The sequence below is a fragment of the Grampus griseus genome (assembly GCF_964374135.1).
Source record: "Grampus griseus genome assembly, chromosome: 6".
Classification (NCBI taxonomy): domain Eukaryota; kingdom Metazoa; phylum Chordata; class Mammalia; order Artiodactyla; family Delphinidae; genus Grampus; species Grampus griseus.
Window position 1 is genome coordinate 19,423,338 of NC_139000.1, and position 19,789 is coordinate 19,443,126.

Here is a 19,789-nt window from a genome sequence, read left to right on the forward strand (position 1 = left end):
GTTCAGAAGCTGCATGGAGGAAGAAGTGATTAAATCCACTGGGAGGTTACATTTGGGAAGACTTAACAGAGGAAATGCAGTTTGGAGAGGAGGGGGAAGGGACAGCCAGGGGCTTCCTGTTCAGGGACTTGCAGGCGTATGTGCAGGCTGAGATGCCGGGGAGGAAGTGGTGAGATGGAGGCAGGGGTCAGATGATGCTGGGCCCGGCCTCCAGGCGAAGGTGCTTGGACTTTTCTCCTAGCACAGTGGGGAGCCCCGAGGGTGAAGGAGGGGAGGCCAGTGGCCAGGTTTGCATGCGGGTCATTTGGGGTGGCAGGGGGCCGTCCCACCTGCTGGTGGAGCTCCCCACTGAGTGCCCGCCTTGTCCCTGCCTCCAGTTCTTGCTCCTGTCTGAGGTGAGAGGTACCATCTCCCCGCAAGACCTGGACCGCTTCGACCACCTGGTGCTGAGGCGGGAGATCGAGTCAATGAAGGCACGGCAGCCCCCCAGCCCTGTGGCCGGGGACACCTACTCCATGGTCTCCTGCAGCGACACAGGCTCGTCCACGGGCAGCCACGGCACCTCCACCACTGTCAGCTCAGCCAGGGTGAGCTGCCCCTGCCCCGTCCCCGGATGCTGGCCAGCAGGGGCGTTAAGATAACGGCTTTGGAGTGAGACCCCTCCAGGTTCGAATCCCGGCACTGGGCGTCTGTGCTGGGATTCGAGCCCTTGCCAGCTCTTGCCTTTCCGAGCCTGTCTTTTCACCTGTGAAAACCTCCTAATGGTTGGGGGCCTGCTGCATGCCAGCAGGTGAACAAGGCAGCTGTGGCCCTGCCTCAGGCGCCCAGAGTCTGGGGGATAGGGTGCAGGCTGGGGGAGAAAGGTGAAAAACACAGGTTATGAGACAAATAGAAAAAATAATGCCAGTCCATGCGAGGATGCCACGAGAGACCACACAGCGCATTCGTGGTCGTGGTCGTGACTGGGATCTTCCCTGAGACACACCCTCCTGATTCTCTGGAGCCCCGAAGCCCAGCCTGACTTTTTCCCAGACTCGCCAGCCCCTAGAAAAGCATCTGGTCCATCTCATGGTGTCACTCTGCCCCCAACATGCTCAGAGGCAGATTAACCCCGGGAGGCCTTTGCAAGGAAAGGGCAGAGGGAATGCCTTCTTATCCATCATGGGGAACAGCCAGTTATTAAGGTCCGTGCCTTCGGGAGAGCCGGAGCTGGAGGTCAGGAGAGCCGGCTTGGCCCCATCCTCTCCTTTCCTGTCTGTCGGTCATTCAGCACCTCTCTGCTGCGGAAAGGGAGTGGGGAAGTCGAGTTCCTTAAACACCGTTACTCCCAGACACTGAACTGGGAGCTCTTACGGGTGGAATCTCTGTTAGACTGTGTTCGTTGTCCTGTTGGGGGAGCAGGAGGTCTGAGAGTGCAGTGACGTCCACCTGCAGACACAGGTGGTAAGTGGGCACAGGTGAGCTTGCAGCCACCAGGAGACAGCCCTGGAGCATGTGCGCCTTTCCCTTGGGGACTCCAGCTCCCAATATAGCTTTTTTTTTTTTTTTTTTTTAGCTCTGGGGATCTGAGTTTCTGGGGAAACTTCTACTCCTCTACCTCCTATCCCTACCATCCCAAGTCACCTTCATCCCCCAAGAGTCCTCGTCCTTCCTGGGGCGACCAGGAAGCTGCCACATATTCCTCCTGGCTCTGGACGCAGCTGCAGTGGAGGCGATGTCATGCTTCAGGATGAGCAGATCACTTCTGGGGCAGGGAGGAGGCTGCCTCCTGCCTGGGGCTGCATGTTTGGCTCTGATGTAGCACACAGGTGATGAGCTGGTTTCAGGCTGTGGGGGCCCTGGCCCGAGGGTTTATTTCCCTCTGGGTCCAACTCCACAGAGATTGGCGAGATGATGTCCACGTGTTGGCTTCACATCAGTCACTGCTCTAAAACTTGGAGGATTGCCGACTCTAATTCTGGGATGGTCCCTTTAGAATCAGGGATGAGAAATCCAGTGGGTGGGATGGGGTGTGTTCTAACCTGGGAGGCAAGAGGTTTAGGTTAAATCACCTGAGGCCCTGGGTGGCCCTGGCCACGGCAGCCCGAGGCCCTGATGGCAGGCCAGGCTGCAGCACTAAGACGCCTCAGGGTAACTATTATACCCAGGAAGGGCTCTGGGCAGGGGTCCCGGCCCCAGCTCAGCACTGGCCTCCCATGACCCTGTCCCAGCCCGGGGGTCTCTCCTGCACCTGGGGAGCACTGACCCTGGCCATCTGAGCCCCAGCTGTGGCAGTTGACCCTGCCCTGCCGGAGAGACCCTCTCTGTGGATTGGAGCACCCTGGGAAAGGCAGACTTCAGGAAGGCCACGGGATGATTTTGAGCAGGGAGTTCATGGGACAGATGGAAGGGGTCTCCCAGCTTCTGAAGTGGGAATAACCATGAGTCTGAGACCCACTGGATAGCTCGGGCATGTCAGATCAGGGCTAACCAAGACCAGGGCGAGCCCTTGGAGGTGGATGCTAAGAGAACATCGTACAGGCAGGAGAGGCAACGTGGAAAGGCTGCCTCCATCTGCAGTGGCTCCATCTCCCTCCTCGCGTTGGGGCAGCTGGTTGGGAGGAGTAAAGGATGAGTAACATCCCAGACGTGCTGCCCACAGCCCGAGGGCAGAGGAAACCTCTGTTCTTCCTGACCCGTCCCAGCCTGGCCGGAAAAACCACCCTGTATCCGGGGCCTTGCAGGCACTTGGTGGCTTCTGGAAAGCACTGGGCTGAGGACCTGCCACTGCCCCTCCAAACTTCATCCCCCCTGGGTGCTCTCCACACGCACAGCCCAGGGCTCCAGTTTGCAGACGCTGAGCTTCTCTGCCACCACGGGGCCTGGGCCTCCCTGAAATCTGGGTCTTCTCTGATCGAGGCTTCTGAACAGGGACCTCCTTCAGCTCTGCCTTTCAGTTGCAGGTGTGACCTTGGACAAGTCACTTCCCTTTGCTTAGCCTCAGTTTTCCCATCTGCCAAGTGGGAATAATGACCCTAGCCTCAACTGCTAGAGAGCCCCAGGATTGCCTCCAGGGGCATGACCATCTCCTGAAGACCCTTTTTAAGGACACGTGTCATTTCTGCAGAGCAGTGAGGAACCCCTGGTTTCCTTCAAGGAGGCAGTTAGAACGAGGCCATGCTGATTGTAGCAGTGGGGTTTCCTCACCCCTTCTTTATTCTTGCCCACAGCATCCCAAGTAAAGAAGAAAGGGACTTGGAGAATCTCTTTGTTTATTTTGCCTTTTTGTGTGTGTGGGGAGGGGTGTTTGGGAAGGGGGTTTGCTGTGCCCACTCCATCCCTAATATTTATTTGATGTATTTTTCTTTTTGCCTTTTGCCCACCCTTCCTCCCCAGGAGCGGCTGCTGTGGCTTATAGACCTGATGGAGGTACCGTCCTTCCTGCCAAGGGGGGCTGTGGGAGTGCCTTAGCTGGGGCAGAGGCAGGGGGCTGTGGTCCTTCCCCCCACCTCCTTACACCCGCACCCAGCCCTGGTGGGGAGCTGGGCTTCTTCGGGGTGCTCACTCTCTCTCCTGTTTGCCAGTTCATCAGGTTTTTCAGGCTCTGGAGTGAGAATGCCCTCTGTTCAAATCCAGCTCTGCCACTTCCTTGCTGTGTGACCTCAAGAAGTAGTTTCAACTCTCTGAGCTCAGTTTTATAAAATGAGGATGATAATTTCTGTGCCATGGAGCTGTTGAGAGACCTCTCGGCCTTCACATATGCCACACAATCTGTCTGTCTGGAGTGTTCTCCTTCCCACGTCACATGGCCTGGCTAGCTCCTGTGTGTGCTTCAGCCCTTAGCTCACATGCCACCTCTTCCAAGCAGACTTCCCTGATCCTCGCAGGGAGGGTGACTTTGAGCCTCTGGCTCCTTCAGCCCCTTGGGCTTCTTGCTGTTATGGCTCTTGTGTCATTATATTCCAATAATTTGTACAAGACTGGCTGGTTACCCGCCTTGACTGTGGGCTGCTTGAGGGCAACAGCTGTGTCTGGAGTTACCATCAAATCCCTAGTGCTCAGCATAGAGCCTGGTCCATATTAATAATTTGGGCCTTTATAATATTGGCTGGCATTTGTCAAGCATCTCCAGGACACTGTGATAATGCTTTCCAACTGTATCTTCTTTGACCCGCCCCGTGACTAGGTGTGGCAAGTACTGCTATGATCCTCATTTTACGGAGAAGAAAACTGAGGCTTAGAGAGAAGTGACTTGTTCAGGATTGCTCAGCTAGTGAACAGTGGAATGTGGATTCAAACCCAGGCCTGCTTACCTCTGAGCTGGAGCTCTTAACACTGCAGTCTGGTTGTGATTCTTCCCTGAAGCAGCTCACCAGATGCTTGCTAGGCATTATCTATCTATCTATCATCTATCTATCTATCATCTCCTCTCTCCCTCCTTCTCTTCCTTCTGTTACCAAATATCAATTGAGTGATTGCTATGTGCTATATCCAGTTCTAGGTGCTGGGAATACAGTGGTGAAAGAAATACAAAGAAATTCTTTGCATTAGGGAATTTAGGGTGGAGCAGGGATGACAGGCTAAACCGCGTAAATTACTGAAATGCACGGTATGTTGCGTGGTAAAAAGTGCTCAGGAGAAAAATGAAACAGGAAAGCGGACTTGGGGAGGGGGCGGCATGGTCAGGAAGTGACGCCTGCGCAAGATCTGAAAAAGGTGAGGAAGATGGTCCTGCCCGCAGCTGGGGAAGAGTGTTTCCAGCAGAGGGAACAGCGAATGTAAAGGCGCTAAGGTGGGAGCAGGTCTGGAGTGTCTGAGCAAAGTCCGGAAGCCATGAGGCTGGAGCAGTCAGCAAGGGGAAGGGCAGTGGTGGATTATGTGCTGAGGACTTTGACTTCGCGTCTGAGTGAGATGGGAGCCGTTGGCAGGTTAGAGCAGGGGCTGCCATGATCTGACTTAGTTCACCAGGATGCCGCTGATTGTTGAGAACAGACGGGGATGGGTTTGAACCAAGAACAGGTTCATTCCCAGGAAGGGCCTGGGGAGGTCGTGCAGCCTGAGCTGCTAAGAGACGTGATGACGGGCTCTGCAGGTGCCAGCTCTTCCTGCTGCCTGGTCAGCCCTGGCCTCAGTGTCTCCTGGGAACACCCTCCCTCCACACCCACAGCAGGTCTCAGACTGGACACCGCATGCTGCCTGCATGCGGAGCCAAGGACAGAAACCTCCTCCTGGAAGCCCCTCTATGCAGGAATGCAGGGCACCAGGCCCATCCGGGGAGTCAGGAGCCCACACCCTTCCTCCTCTCTGCGCCCACCACGCAGTGCACCCTCAGGAAAGCCCCTCACTCACCGTCAGCCTCAGTCTCCCCATCTGTACGATGCAGGCAGACCCCCAAGTCTCCTCCAACTCTGAGAGTCCTCTTGTCAGGAGATTCTGGAAAATATTCCAGGGGAGGCACGGCAAGGAATGGCAGCCCTGTGTTCCCACCGCTTATCTGTGTATTTGAACAAGGGCTGCATCATTCCTCCTGAGAGAGAGCTTAAAATAATATTAATTCATTTGCTGCTAAGTGCCAGGCACTGGTCTGCAACACCACCATGTATTAGTGAGCTTTCGCTGCAGGGATGCTGAGTAACAAACATGCCCCACAATCTGGATGGACAACAACCAAAAACATTTCTTGCTCATGGCCAAAATCCCTTCCCTCGTGGCGCACGCGTGCTTTTCACATCTCCATTAAAATGTCCGCCATGTTGCTTTAACCTCTGCCTGAGTGTCTTCCCCAGGACACAGGGGAAGCTGGTGGGGTCAGACAGGGACCTCATTTTTCTCCTGTCTGTGTCCGCACTGCCAGCCCAGGGCTTGGCACAGAGCAGAGTTCAAGGAATTGTGAAGCAGAAACCGAAATGAAACCTCATTCCCTGGCCACCCAGGGTCATCTTCTAACGTTCCAGCCTCCTGAACGGTTACCTCCCACATCGTAGGAAAATGTCCTCTGCTCTGGCGTTCAGACGGGCAGGCGGGCGGGCGGCTGGCTCTCGTGACCCACATGCCGCAGACGGATGCCCCAGCTGGAGCCGGTTCCCGTTTAACCCCAATTCCCCGGATCGCGCTGCACGGTTATCAATCCCAGGCTAAACGTGGCTCATTCTGCAGCCATTTTCCCTCAAACCAGACACAATCGATCAAAGGAAATCAGATGCAGCCTTCCCCCTTCAACAAATTGTGTTTATTTTCCATTTGTCTAATAGAGAGTCAGCCCTGGGAATCTTTGGCTGCCTCCAAACGGTATCATTCCCCTCCCATAAAGATGTCGGCCAGGAGAGCTGCGTGAAAGAAGAAAGGCCTGCCCGACATTTCTTGAATTCCTCATCTGGTGTGAGCAGGCCTGTGGGGGAGGGGCTTAAGTGCACAAGCTCTGGAATCCCACACACCAGGGCTGGCTCTCCCAACTAGTAGCCGTGTCACCTTGGGCGGGCGACTTAAGCTTTGGGTGCCTCAGTTTCTGCATCTGTACAGTGGGCTGGTAAGGCCGCCCGTCTACAGGTTGTTGTGGAGATTGAGAGTAGGGGTGGACTTACAGGTGTGGACTATATAGGAGCCGATTCTGTTGGTACTCTAAAGGCTGGCAAAGGGCACTGCAGAGGAAAAGGGGCTGAAAGGCCAAAGCCAGCCTTGTACCCATGGAGCAGATGCTATTGAGGTCGGGGTGGCAGTGGAACTTGCCCTGGCCTTACCCACAGCCCTCTTCCTCCTGGATTTGAGAGGTTCTGACTCTAGGCCTCTCATGTACCTGGAAAGGGGCTCCCCAGGCTTGCTAAAGGGTGCTGGAGGTGGGGCCCCTGCCTCTAAAGGCCATTGCCGTCTCCCCTGCAGTAAGGTGAGAAGGGGGTGCAGGGCGTGGCTGTCAGCACTTGGCAGCGTCAGCCTCCTCCCCATGGCCTCCTTGCCTTTCCTCTTCATCCGGGGCCAAAGGAGGGCGGAGGCGCTCAGGCCTGTGTCAGACGCCTACAGCTGCAGAGACCCCTGACTGTCAAGGCAGCTCTTTCCAGAAACAGGGAGCAAATGATGAGAGGTACACATCCCACCTGCTGCATGTGCCTCCGGTCCAGCCCGGGTGAGTTTAGGAGTCCTCTTCTGGGCAAGTTCTTCCCTAGCGGGGGAGCAGGAAGGAGCCCATCTATTTACTCAGTCATTCTGCCGCTCCTTGTTTATGTGGCAAGCATTCGCTCAGCACCTCCCGCATGCAGGCTCTGAGCGGGGCACTGGTAGCCAGGAACAAGAGACAACAGCGCCCACCCTCACGAAGCTTAGCAAGGGCAGTGAGGACGGCAGCCTCGAATCAAATCATCTCCATAATTCACACTTTGATAAGTGGGTCAGAGGGTGGTGCGAGAGCATAGAACCATAGTTTCACCGGAGGCATTAGTGACCCTCAGGGTGGCTGCAGCTTCGCCTCAGCCGGTGTCTGAAATAAGGACCATTCCTCCCAGTGCTTTGAGGAGCATTCTCCTCCCTGTGTGGGGACTTGCGAGTGCTGGAAGCTGTTTCCACCAAATAGAACCAAGTCCGTGGAGGTCAGAGCCTGCTGGAACATGGCCAGCCCCTGCTCCCCTCAGAGCCCAGGTTTGCCCGGCTATAATCTAGGAGAGCTGGACTAAACACTGACGTAGGACTGTAGGGTGGGGGGGCTTCACCTTTTCTGTGCCGCGGACCCTTCTGGCAAGCTGGCAAAGTCCTGGGACCCGTTCTCAGGATAACAGTTTTAAATGTTTAAAACTAAAACTCACAGATTACAAAGGAAACAGATGATGAAATGCCTTTTTCAAATATGGAAACAAATGGTAAAACGTGTGCTTCTTTATCATCACGCCCAGTAACAAGGTCTGACAGCAGGTCGGTAACAGCTGTAATTGTCAGGCCGTGATGAGCATAAATGGGACTTTGCAGCCTCCGCCACGTGCTACGAAAGATCCGTGACCGTGTCACAGGCGCTGCTGATTCTGCTGGGCTGTGTTGCCTCCGTTCATAAGGGAAGGAGATGCTACATTTCGGTTAGAGGTTAATGAAAATAAAAGATGCAGGGTTCTCCCCCAGCCAGGTTCACCGGCTTCTGCCTCCTTCCTGGAGCCCTGCTTTCCAGTGCCTGTCCTACGGGCTCTTCTGTCCCTGACCCGGAGATTCTGGGTCACCCTCTCTGTCCACTGAATGACGTCCTCTTCCTAAGACCATTGGGAGGGAGATGCATGGAGGCAGAAGGAAGCACGGGCTGTGCTGGGACAAGGCAGTCACACCTGCCTCTCGGGAGGGCTCTGTGCACCATCTTCCCGGGGGCTTTTCTGCTTCTGTGGTTTGGTGGCCAAACGTGGTAGCAGGAGTGGACAAGCTGCTAAAAGGCCCAGTGCCAGTTCCCATGGCCTCAGCCTCGCCAGCGAGTGCAGGTTCCAGCCCTCTGTGTTGAGGATTGTTTCTCTCGCTGTCCTATCCTTTGTCCTCCCCTCCAGCTTCCAGACTTCCACCCGAGCCCCGGCTCGGAGAGGCTGGGACAGCATGATCTGTCTCCACCAGCACGGCCATCACCCTGGGGTCTAGTCACTTGATCCTTTTGGACCCCCAGACCTGTCCCCTTCACTCTGGGCAGCCCCCTGCCCCCCAGGAACACCAGGACTTTCTGGCTCTACCGGCTGCGACAAGCTCCTCTTCCCCAGCTCTGGAGAGGGTACCGCCTCTTGCTGTTCTCTCAAGTTCCCTTCCTCTCTCTCCCCTTGCTCTCCTCTTCTTGGTCTTTTCTCCCCAGGCTTCTCCCTTCTCTTTTTCCCTCTTATTCTCACTCCTCCCTCTCTAGTTTCTGTCTCTCCCGCTGTCCTCTTCCTCTCAGCAGCCTCCACTGCCGACCTTCCAGAAGCCTTTATGACTCTGTGCCTCAGTTTGCCCATTGACAGAAAGGGGAGGGCACTCCCAGCCTCAGGCCACTGGTGCATTCTGGGGTGGAGGTGGGGGGAGCCTGTAGTTCAGACATCAGAGTAAAGAAGCAAGAAGAATGAAGAGCTGAAAATAGCACCTTTATGTAAGAGCCCTCCCATTGTAATGAGAGGGTGGGGGCAGAGGAACCCCGGAACTGGGCTGTAGAGAGGGGAGGGGAGAGAAGGGAGAGAAAGAGGGGAGGGAGGGCCTCATTTTGCTGAGGTGGCACCCGGGCCACGCACGGGCCTCCCTTTCCAGGATCACGAGTCCATGTGGCAGAGGCAAGCACAGGTGATTGCCCCTTATGATTTCATTTCATTTTCTCCTCACAGTTCCCTCAAACCAGACCCTGGGGTATCTGAGCCCTGACTGGGCAAACTCAGATGAAAAGGAGTTCTCTTTGAAAGGAAGGGGATTTTCTGAACCGCCACAGATTTGAGGAGGAAGGAGACGGGGGAGCAAGGGCAGCAGGTCTTGAGGGCATCCTGGCTCTCATGGGAAGTAGTCTGGATAACAGACTCAGACCTTGAATAGGGTTCAGCTTCCTGCTCCGTCCTTGCTGTGTGACCTTGGGCAGGTGGCTTCCCCTCTCTGAGCCTCAGTCACCTCAGCTGTAGAATTGATGAAGGGTCCCACCCGGCAGGATTAATTGAGCCACCAGGTTTACACCCTTAGCTAGTCTCTGGCCTCAGTGGGTGCGGGAGGAGGGCAGCCCAAGCAGCTGGGGCTGAGGGGAGTGGGGAGGAGGCCAGGACGCACGGGCTCCTTCGTGAGCTCCGACCTTGATCCTCCTCTCGAAGGCTGTTCCAGAAGCGTTTCTGCTGACGCATCCCCCGGGTTCTTAGCCTGCTGTCTGCAGCTATTTCAGATGCACAAGGAACATGGCTCGGGGACTCGGGGCTCCTGAGCGTCTGGATTCAGCAGATGGAGTCTGGCAGGGCTGGGCTCCAGCCCGTCTGCCGTTTGCTCCACTTCAGGCCTTCCTCCCAGGGCCGGATGTCTGTCCCTGATCCACCCTCACCCTCCCACCTCTCCATCCCTCCTTCCATCTTGGCTCCAGGATGCTGCTAACAGCAGGGAATGACTGAGGCCAGGGGCCAGCGATGGCTGCTTTCTCTCGTTTCAGAGAGGGTCCTCCTGGGGCCCTTTGACGGGCTTTGGGGTCACCCTGACATGGGTTAGAAAACTGATCTGCTGTAGAATGGCCCTGTGGCCTTGGACAAGTCACTGCCTTCTCTGAGCTTAAGTGTAAAAGACGTGAGCGGGGACAGTCGGAGTGCCTGCCTTGCAGGGTCGTTGGGAGAATCAATGAGATCACGTAAGGAAAACATCCAGCAGGGGTCTGGCCTGCAGTAGGCCCTCCACAGTTTGGAGTTCTCCGATGTCCTTCTCTCTGAGAGAAAGTGACGCCCTCCCTGTAGCGCTCGGCAAAACATGCCTGAGTTGCCAGGATCGGGACCCTTCCTTGCCCCCTCCCGTGGGCCCTGTTACAACACCAGCCCCATCAGTGATCCCGAACGAGAGTTTGTGGGCAGCTCCTTCATGCCTGGCCCTCTGCTGGGTGTTGGGGACACAGTGGCCTGCTCACCTTCTACCCCCATGAGCTTTCCTCATAAGTCAAGGCTGCCTGATCAATGCTTGTTGATCAACTAAATGACTATTCAAAGCTCCTGATGTGCCAGAACAGGACAGAATCCCATGGCTTCTGTCCAACCGTGGGCTGCCGTGTAAGCCCCCAGGGAGCCTACAAGGTGAATTTGGGGGCAGGTGGCAGTGGCTACATTTGAGGTGATGGGAGCCCCTCTTGTCTTCGGTGTAGGCACCTTCCAGGTCCATGACCCCCTTGGGGCCTCCTGCTGAGGCCAAGGCAGTAACTGCCGAGTCTTGGGAAGTCACTGCACGTAACCTGCCTCGCCATTCACCTTCATCCTAGGTGGTCTGTGTCGCCCAGCTGGACCGTTTCCTGGGAGCACTGGACTCATTACGCTTTTGGAGGAGGGGGGCGGTATGTGAAAGGATTACTGTTTCTTTCCATCGGAGTGCTGACATGGGCCAGGGCACGTCGTGTAGCCATTTGGTTCCCAGGGCAGATTTGCAAGATTCCAGGCTTCTGATAAGCTCCCCTCTCATACTGCGCCAGGCTCTGTTCTGAGCATCTCTCAGGTGTTAATGCGTCAACTCCATGAGGGAGGAACTGCCGTTTACCCATGTTAAAGATGAGGAAACTGAGGCACAGAGCAGTTCAGTGGTTTGCCCAGCGTCACCTGTGAGTAGCAGAGCTGGGTGCGACCTCCGAAAAGCCAGAACCACTAATCAGTGTGTGAAAGGGCAGCCTCCCCTCCTCAAGGATCCCCCCATCCTTGCATCACCAAAGCTGTCGGGGCGTCTTCCCGTGAGGTGGTGCGCGGGAGACAGTGCTGGAGAGAGCGGGAGAGGTCAGGAAGCTGAGGTTTGCACGTAAGCCTCAGCTTTGTTGATAAAACAAGGCAGTTGTCCTGGCCTGACGTTGCCCCAGAGGCTTCACAGGACCAGATGAGGAGCCCTGGGTGAGAAAGGCTCAGGGCCGGGTGGGCGGGGCATCTTGTAGGTTGGTGGATTCCCATGGCTGACCACGTGCCCTGTGCCCACCCAGAATGTTCAAGGCTTCAGGAGGCTCATTTGAGATGGGGGTCAGTGTGGAGTGACTTGGTAGCCTCTGCCCTAGGGGTATGGGGTCAGGGGGCTCCTCCCACCCACCTGCTGCCTTCACCCTCATTCAAGCCACCGTTACTGCTCTCCGTGACCTACCGTAGCCACCTTGCTCAATTCTTTGCCTGCTCGGGCCTCCTCCCTGTGACAGCCAGGGTCACTGATTAATTCATTCACCCACTGATTGATTCGCGGATTAATTAATTTGCTTAGTAAATATTTACCAAGCAGCCACTATCCTGAACACTGAGGATAGAGTAGGGACTAGGTAGTCACAAGTCCTGCCTTTGAGGAGTTATCCTAGGGGGGAGACAAACATAAGCAAATCAATAGTATCCGATCAGGTGGTGATAAATCTTACACAGAAAAACGAAGCAGGGTCAAGGGTTAGACAGAGGTGGTATGGGGGGGTTGGAGAGGGGCGCTGTTTGAAAACAGGGCTGGTCAGGGAAGGCCTCACTAAGGTCAGAACTAAATAAAGTGAGAAGGTGAGCCAGGAGTGTAGTGCAGGCAGAGCAGTGAGTGCAAAGGCCCTGAGGCAGGAGCCATCCCATCCTGTTGGAAGAGTAGCAAGAAAGGGCACAGTGAAGGCAGAGTTTGGAATTTCCTCTGCGTAAAATGGAAAGACCCTGGAGGGATTATGTGCTGGGGAGAGACACTGTCTGATTTACCTTTCAAGATTACATCCTGGCTGCTGGGTGAAGAATAGTGATCAGTGCAAAGGAGGAAAATAAAGCAGGGCAGGGGTGGGGGTTGTGATTTTAGTGGGGGTTGTCAGCGTGGACCTTTTTGAGGAGGTGATATTTGAGTAAGGTCTTGAAGGAGGTGAGCAAACAGATCACGCCTTGTGGGTAGTCCTGGGGAAGCATGTTCCAGACAGAAGGAACAGCCAGTGTAAAATGTAAAGGCCCTGACATGCCTGCATGGCTCTAGCGTGGCTGGAGAGGAAGTGAGCAAAGGGGATCTTCTTAGGAGGCAAACCTGACCACATCTCCATGGTGACCCACTGCCCTCAGGCTTAGGTCTAAGCAGCTCTTAACTCATGTGGAACCACCCGAAGATTCTCGACCATCCTCTATCCTTCCTGCTTAATGCACACCCCTCCCTCTGAAACACCCATCATTCCTTCCTTTGCCCAGCTTTAAGCCGTGCTCGCTCCTTCAGGAAGCCTTCCCGGATGACCCCTCCTCACCCTGTGCAATCTCCTCCTTGCTTATTTGCGTCCACTCCACTCTCTCTAAGCTATTGAAGGCAGGGGCGGTGTCTCACGTCCTCTGTGTCCCCAGGCCCTCGGTCTGGAGCACTGAGACTGCTCAGTATCAGTCGCTGAACTTGAGAGTTGAGCCGGGTGATGGTCGTGGAGGCTCCTTGCCATCCTGGGCCCGGTGAGGTGGAGAGAAGTGGCTCTGCTGAGGCCTCAGGAGCCCAGCTTAGAGAGGAGCACTGCTGGGCGTCCCGGGGTAGCTGGAGATGGAAGCTCAGTGTCACCTGAGGGAGCGTTAGGCTTCCGGTGAGGCAGGAAAGGAAGAAATGAGCATCTTTGCAAAATAAGCTCCATTGAAACCGTAACCCTCTCCCCCTTCCCCCACAGCACAAAACCATTAAAAGAGAGACTTTCCCCATCCGCCTCTCATCTGCATCTTGCCACTTTCACACCTCCCTGGGATCCTGACGGGAGCAGTGGAGAGAGAACCCTTGGGTTTTGGAGGCGTTGAGAGTGTTGAGCACAGGCTGAGCTACAGGAAATCCCAGTCGAGGCCAGAGCCACGCCACAGCATCCGCAGGTAGTTCAGGAGAGGCTTGGAAAGTCTCCAAGAAACAGACATCCTTGAAAATGAAATCGACATTAATTTTAATGTGTAAAGTAAATTCCCACGGAGTGGGGCAGGTCAGGAGGAACTTAAACCACAGCACAAAGGTGTCTCAGGGCACGTAGGTTTGGTGTCCTAGAGAGCAAAGTGGTTTTTCCCTCTCAGTTTGTATTTGCTCACATGGCTTTCTTCTCTGTTCTAGAACACTCTGGACCTGGAGGAGACTGGGGAGGCCGTCCAGGGCAATATGAACACCCTCTCAGACGTTTCCCTGGTAAGACCCTCTCTGGTCCTTTCATTGTGTTTTGCCCTCCCGGGTCTGCCTGAGACCCTGGGGGCTGGCTCCCTGGTGAGAGCCACAGGGAGTAGACAGAGGCCCTCAGCTGTGAGCTCTCAGCTAGTTCCGGGGGTTTTAGGCAGGGCTGTCGGGCTGTTTGACTATTTGCCGAGTTGGTGTTAACTTTTGATGTGTTATCTGAACGTTGTCATAGCAAGTACTGAAGCATGAAGTGTGTGGCGAGAGCTCCTCAAGGAGGCCCTGTGATTGCACTGGAAAAGGGAATTAAACGTGACCTCATGCCCACACGCGCGCATCAGCAGTCTGGGTAGCGTTGCCTTGTGATCTGACCCACATAACTCTTGAATGTCCTGGGCTTTGGAGCCAGACTGCCTGGGCTCAAATGCCACCCTCTGCCACTGACTGTGTGACTTTGGGCAAGTTTCTTAACTTCTCTGTGCCTCGGTTTTCCCATCTGTAAAAATGGGGGTAATAATAGTGTACTACCCCATAAGTTTGTGGCAAGGAGTAAATTAATTAAACTCAGTAAAGAATTTGGAACAGTGCCCACAAGGCCATCAGAGCTGTGCCAGTTTTGGATGCTGGCATAGGGAGGGGGGCATAGTGATGACAGGATCTGCCACTCACCAAGCACCTGCCGGGTCACAGGCCCCTTGCTAATGCATTACACACTCTGCTCCTCACCCCCGCCACGACTCTGCTGGGTAGGTGCAGTTTTCCCCATTGCCCAGAGGTGCACTCAGAGAGGTGCTGTGTCTTGCCCAGGGCCACACAGCACCCCAGCCCATGTCTGTCCACCTTCTACCCACTCTCTCCCATCAGTCCTGTCACACCTCCTGTCTCCAGAAGCTATGATAATCCCTTAAAAAGAAAAGCCAAAGAAAGGCCTTTTTTGTTTTCCATCTCTGCATCCTGCGTCTAATTAAGTCCCGTGCCCTGTGACAAGCCCTGGCTAATGCCAAGAACTTCAGTTCCCAAAGGTAATGATGCCATCCCCAGAGACTCCCGCCAAGATCCCGATGCTTATCAGCTGCTGAGATGCAGGGAGAAGTTTTCCACTCGGGTGTTGCATTATTCAGAGCAGCGTGGCCAAGAGCTGATAGAGCAGGGACGGAATTGCAGCCAGGGCCTGGTGCACTGGGGCGCTCAGGTCTCCCCGCTAACAGGCACGATGGGCTCTGACTCCTACTCCTGTTGGGTCTTTTGGCAGGATGATGTCAAGTCCACCTCCAAGGGACTGCCTAGCTACAAGCCACCGCCTCCCCCATCACCTTTGCCCCAAGGCCACGACCACCTGATCACCCAGACGAGGAAGCCGGGCAGAGAGGACCTCCAGCCGCCTTCCTCCGTGTCTTCCCACGCGGGCATCGTCTTCTCTGCTCCGCGGAACCACAGCCCGCCGGCGGGCACCTCCCCCACCCCAGAGGCCTCCTCAACACAGGACTCGCCCTCCTCCCCCATCTACGCCTCCATCTCCCCGGCCAACCCCGGCTCCAAGAGGCCGCTGGACGCCCATCTGGCCCTGGTCAACCAGCACCCCATTGGCCCCTTCCCGCGGGTCCAGTCACCCCCGCACCTGAAAAGCCCCCCTGCAGAGGCCACGCTGGCGGGGGGCAGCCTTCCACCACCCTCCCCCTCCGGCCACCCAGACCAGACGGGCATGAACCAGCACTTTGTCATGGTGGAGGTGCACCGCCCAGACAGCGAGCCCGACGTGAATGAAGTGAGGGCGCTGCCCCAGACACGCAGTGAGTACCGCAGACCCTGGCGGGCTGGGCTCAGGGTGCTGCTGTGTCATCTTAGGGGCTCCCTGTCCCCCCTACGTTGACCTGCCCATCAGCACAGCCAAGGTGGGGCCAGATGCTCGCCCAGTGAGGGGCCTTCGAGCCCAGGCCTGCCCCCTCAGGGTCAGGGGGGCCAGGGAACAGGGTCCCGAGCCCAAGCCCACACTGAGGGGCTTCGGAGGCAGAGGCGGGAATGTGAGTCCCCGCTCTGCCGTTACTGGCTGTGTGACTGTGGACCGGCTGCCATGCTTTCCCATGGGGACTGGAGATAACGGTGACAGTCCTGCCAGGTGGCTGTGAGGGTCGGGCTCCTCCTCCAGGGGCCCCAGACCTGGTCATCCTGCACTCACCTACAAGTCTCCCCAAGAAGACTGAGCCTGTGCAGGGCAGGGGAGGCTTCTGTGATCTCTGTCCCCCAGTGCCAGGCACAGAGCAGGTGCTGGGGGACAGGTGGGCATTGAAATTGCAGTCTCTGGACCCCTGGAGGTCTCCTGACGTGGGGCTGCAGGGTCAGAGTGCGGGCTCGACCTTCCAGACACCTGGGAGGCCAGCCCGAGGCCGCATGCCCTGAGCTTCCAGAGGTTGTCCAGCTGGGGAGGTGGCAGGAATGGCAGAGCTGGCTTTCCACTCGGTAGGGCTGAGCCCTCCGCAGGCCCTGGACCCCCTCCCTCCTAGTGAGTTGGGTACGTTTTGTTGGATTCTGCTGCCATCTTGTGGCGAAGGTGATGCGCGGGGCAGCCTTGGCCAGGGAAGGTGGCCAGCCAGGTCAGGGGACGTTTACTGAGCACCTGCTGTATGCAAGCAGCGGGCAGACTAGGATGCAGAATGCGGGGTCCCTGCATTCAGTAGCTCACTGACGGAAGGCAGCTAAGGGAAGAGCAGGCAGGATGCGGTGAGAGAAACCTGAGCTATCATAGATGGATCACTCTAGACCTGGCACTGAGCCGGACACACATGATAATAAAGCTAACAGGTGTACAGCACTCTGTGTGTGCCAGAAACACTGTTCTAGGGACCCTGCCGATATTAGTAACTCATCTAATCCTCCCAACAGCTCTGTGAGGCTGGACTGTTATTATCCCCATTTTACAGATGAAGAAACTGAGACACAATGTAATTGTGGAGCCAGGCAATCTAGCTGCTTCACCCAACACATCGTGTCTGTTAGTCTTTATGATAACCCCATGGGATAGGCATCGCTGCTCCTGGGTTAGAACAAGAACATGGAGGCTCAGAGAGGCTGTGTAAGTCGCCCAGGATTGCACAGCTGGTCAGAGAGGATTCAAACCCCACCTGCCAGACTCCAGAGTGTCTCAATCTCAGGGGCCAAGCCGTTACACACATAGTGAAGCGGCTTCAGTTTGACTGTTAAACCAGAGGGCGTGTGCCCATCACTCAGCCCAGGCCAGGTGGGGTCAGCAGGGGCACAGACCAAGCATGGCAGACCTTCGTTTTTTTTTCCCGAGAAGCCTGGAATTTAATTTTTGTGTGAAATCTCCTAATTCGAATGTGTTGGCCCTTCACTAAAAATTGACAACACTGTGAGAGTTAAAAGAAATAAAACAAAATAAAGCAAAACAAAGCCCATATCTGTGGGCTGGGTTTGCCTCCTAAGCTCTGTTTTAATCATTATGCCAGGGGCAGTCAAAGCGGACATCCTGGAAGTGGTGGCTTTGGGGCCAGGCCCAGTTGGAAGGGCAGGTCTCAGTAGGTGGGAGGGTGGCAGGGAGTCTCTCCCCAGAGAATCCCCAGCCTTCCAGCCTGCCGCTCAGCTCCTCCAGGAAGCCCTCACCAGCCCAGCTGTAAACCACGCCTCTCCTCCTGTCCCCACTCCCAGCAGCCTCCACACTCTCCCAGCTCTCGGACAGCGGGCAGACCCTGAGCGAGGACAGTGGCGTGGACGCCGGCGAGGCAGAAGCCAGCGCCCCGGGCCGAGGCAGACAGGTGGTGTCCACCAAGAGTAGGAGTAGCAAGGAGACGCCTCGGAACGAGAGGACCACCGAGGGGGCCGCCAAACCGGTGAGCGAGGAGCCGGGGGTGCAGAGGGGGAGGGGGAGGCCGGCCCCAGGTGAAGAACAGGACGTCCTGAGCAGGGTTCAACTTGACTAGTAACCACAGGGGAGGTAGTGTGAGCCCCCCGTCACTGGAGGGGGGGTGTGGGTGTCTGGAAAGACCGCTGTATTCAGAGTCTGAAGGCCCTCCCTTGGCCACTGACACAGACAAGCCAAGTGCTCAAGGTGGGTCTCAAGGACCTTCAAGCTCAGTTCTGACACGATGTGGTGGTGAGGCAGTCAGGCTGCGTTCAGGTCCTGGGGTCACCCCCAGGCAGCCTTGGGCCAGCCCCTTAAGCTCCCGAGCCTCAGAATTAGAGAGCTGAGAACCCCAAGTGCTGTGCTTAGTGCTAGCACACTGCAGGCTCCCGACACAGGGCTGGAGTCTGCACCCTGCTGACCCAGAGGCCTGTCACGGCTGGTGCAGCCCCCAGGCCAGGCCTGTCCACCCAGGAGGCCTGTCACTGGTTTCCTTTCTCACACCTTCAGCCCGGACTCCTGGAGCCCACCTCCACCCTGGTCCGCGTGAAGAAAAGTGCAGCCACCCTGGGCATCGCCATCGAGGGCGGCGCCAACACCCGCCAGCCCCTGCCTAGGATCGTCACGATTCAGGTACGTCTCCACGGACCTGCCCGACCGCGTCTCCCTACCCCTGAAGGTCCCCCTCTCAGCATCCCAGGGGTTTGCCATGCCCAGAGATGCCCCAGCACCCAAGGGCAGACCCAGGCTCATACCGCCTTTGCTCTCGCTGAGCCACAGTTTTCCTAATCAGGGCAGCGGACACCAGATTGTGGCTACCTGGTTGGCGGTGGCAGGCCTACCCTGGTGGGTGGTCAAGGCCAGGCTGGCCTAGCCCTCAGGCACCCCATGTGCTCATGCCCTGTGTCTCACTCCTGCAGCGAGGCGGCTCAGCCCACAACTGCGGGCAGCTCAAGGTGGGCCACGTGATCCTGGAAGTGAACGGGGTGACGCTTCGGGGCAAGGAGCACCGCGAGGCCGCGCGCATCATCGCAGAGGCCTTCAAGAGCAAGGAGCGTGACTACATCGACTTCCTGGTCACCGAGTTCAATGTGATGCTCTAGGGGCCAAGGCCCGACGGCCTCCCACCGCTGCCCAGCCCCTGGCCCTGGTCCTTCCTCCCTCCTGGCACTACTGAGCTCCTTCAGGGGCCGGGGCTGCATGGCCAGGGTAGCAGGAAGACATCTCTCCACTCCTTCCTGGCCCACTGGACCAGAACCGGGAAAAAACAGCTGGGCAAGGCAAACAGAAGGTCAGGTCGGGGTCTGGTGCAATGCCCAGTACACAGTAAGCACTCAGTATAAGCATGAGACCTCAGGAAGGGAAGAAACTAAGGGGAAGGGCAGAGCGCCTGTGTCTTCACCTGAGGCCTCCCAGGGCCTGGAACTCTGGGTTGCGTGGAGGCCCTGCTGCTCCCCGGCCAGCTAGGACCTGGCCCATCCCCAGATGCCCGAGCTTTTGTCTGGAGTGAAGTGACGTGAGAATTCGTAGACACAGCCCCCAGCCAGGGCATCATCTTGCAGGACCTTCAGTGCCACAAATAAGTATCGAGCACCCCCCATTCACACCCCGTTCCTCCTAGCTCCTCATTCTCCATAGTATTTATTATTTATTTCCATCCCACACCCCTGGGTACCCCGGGACCCCAGCTTCCCACCACACCCCTAGCCTATCCCAGAGGCCTTGCAGGTGACCAGCGTCGTCAGTGTATTTATTTACAGAGCTTATGACTTTAATTTTTCAATAAAGAGATCTGAACAAGATTAGGACCCAGCGTGCTATGTGCCCTGCCTGTGTGGCTGGCGTTTTGAGTGCTTGACGTGGAGGGGGGTTGGTAGGACAGATGGAGTCACCCAGAATATCACATTTTCCCCGCCCCCCCCCCCGGCTCAATCTGGGTCACACAGCGGGTACGCAGGGGCGCTGGAGCCACAGCCACAGCCTTGGAACACCGTCCTTGAAGGTGATTTACAGGTATTTTTAGCTCAAAACACACAGGTATATGTAGTTGTTCAACTGTAACGCTGTACCCCTGAAACTTCCATAGTAATATCTTAAGCGCACATTTATGTTATGAGGCAGAATGCACCATGTGCATGAATGTTTTAAAACACGGAGAGGTGGCCTATCTCAGGGCGGGTCCCAGAAACTGACTGAGATGGTGATGTGTGTGCAGGTGATTCATTAAGGAAGTGT

At 56.3% G+C, this 19,789-nt stretch overlaps 1 protein-coding gene across 5 annotated transcripts in view; it reads left to right on the forward strand.

Annotated features, from left to right (window-relative positions):
* Window positions 1–19,295, forward strand: part of WHRN (whirlin) — a gene marked incomplete at its 5' end in the record, with an annotated part of 87,628 nt that extends 68,333 nt beyond the window's left edge. Inside the window, 7 exons of one of the 5 annotated variants that reach the window (XM_082656653.1) lie at window positions 378–587; window positions 3,376–3,435; window positions 13,645–13,716; window positions 14,951–15,488; window positions 17,362–17,543; window positions 18,065–18,187; window positions 18,475–19,295. In XM_082656653.1, the coding sequence (XP_082512779.1) occupies window positions 378–587; window positions 3,376–3,435; window positions 13,645–13,716; window positions 14,951–15,488; window positions 17,362–17,543; window positions 18,065–18,187; window positions 18,475–18,657 (1,368 nt within the window). In that variant the 3' untranslated portion in view covers window positions 18,658–19,295. Of the gene's footprint in view, window positions 1–377; window positions 588–3,375; window positions 3,436–13,644; window positions 13,717–14,950; window positions 15,493–17,332; window positions 17,544–18,064; window positions 18,188–18,474 lie in introns of all 5 variants that reach the window. The other 4 variants (XM_082656654.1, XM_082656655.1, XM_082656656.1 and 1 more) reach the window with 4 other exon arrangements.
* Between the last annotated feature and the right edge of the window lie 494 nt (window positions 19,296–19,789).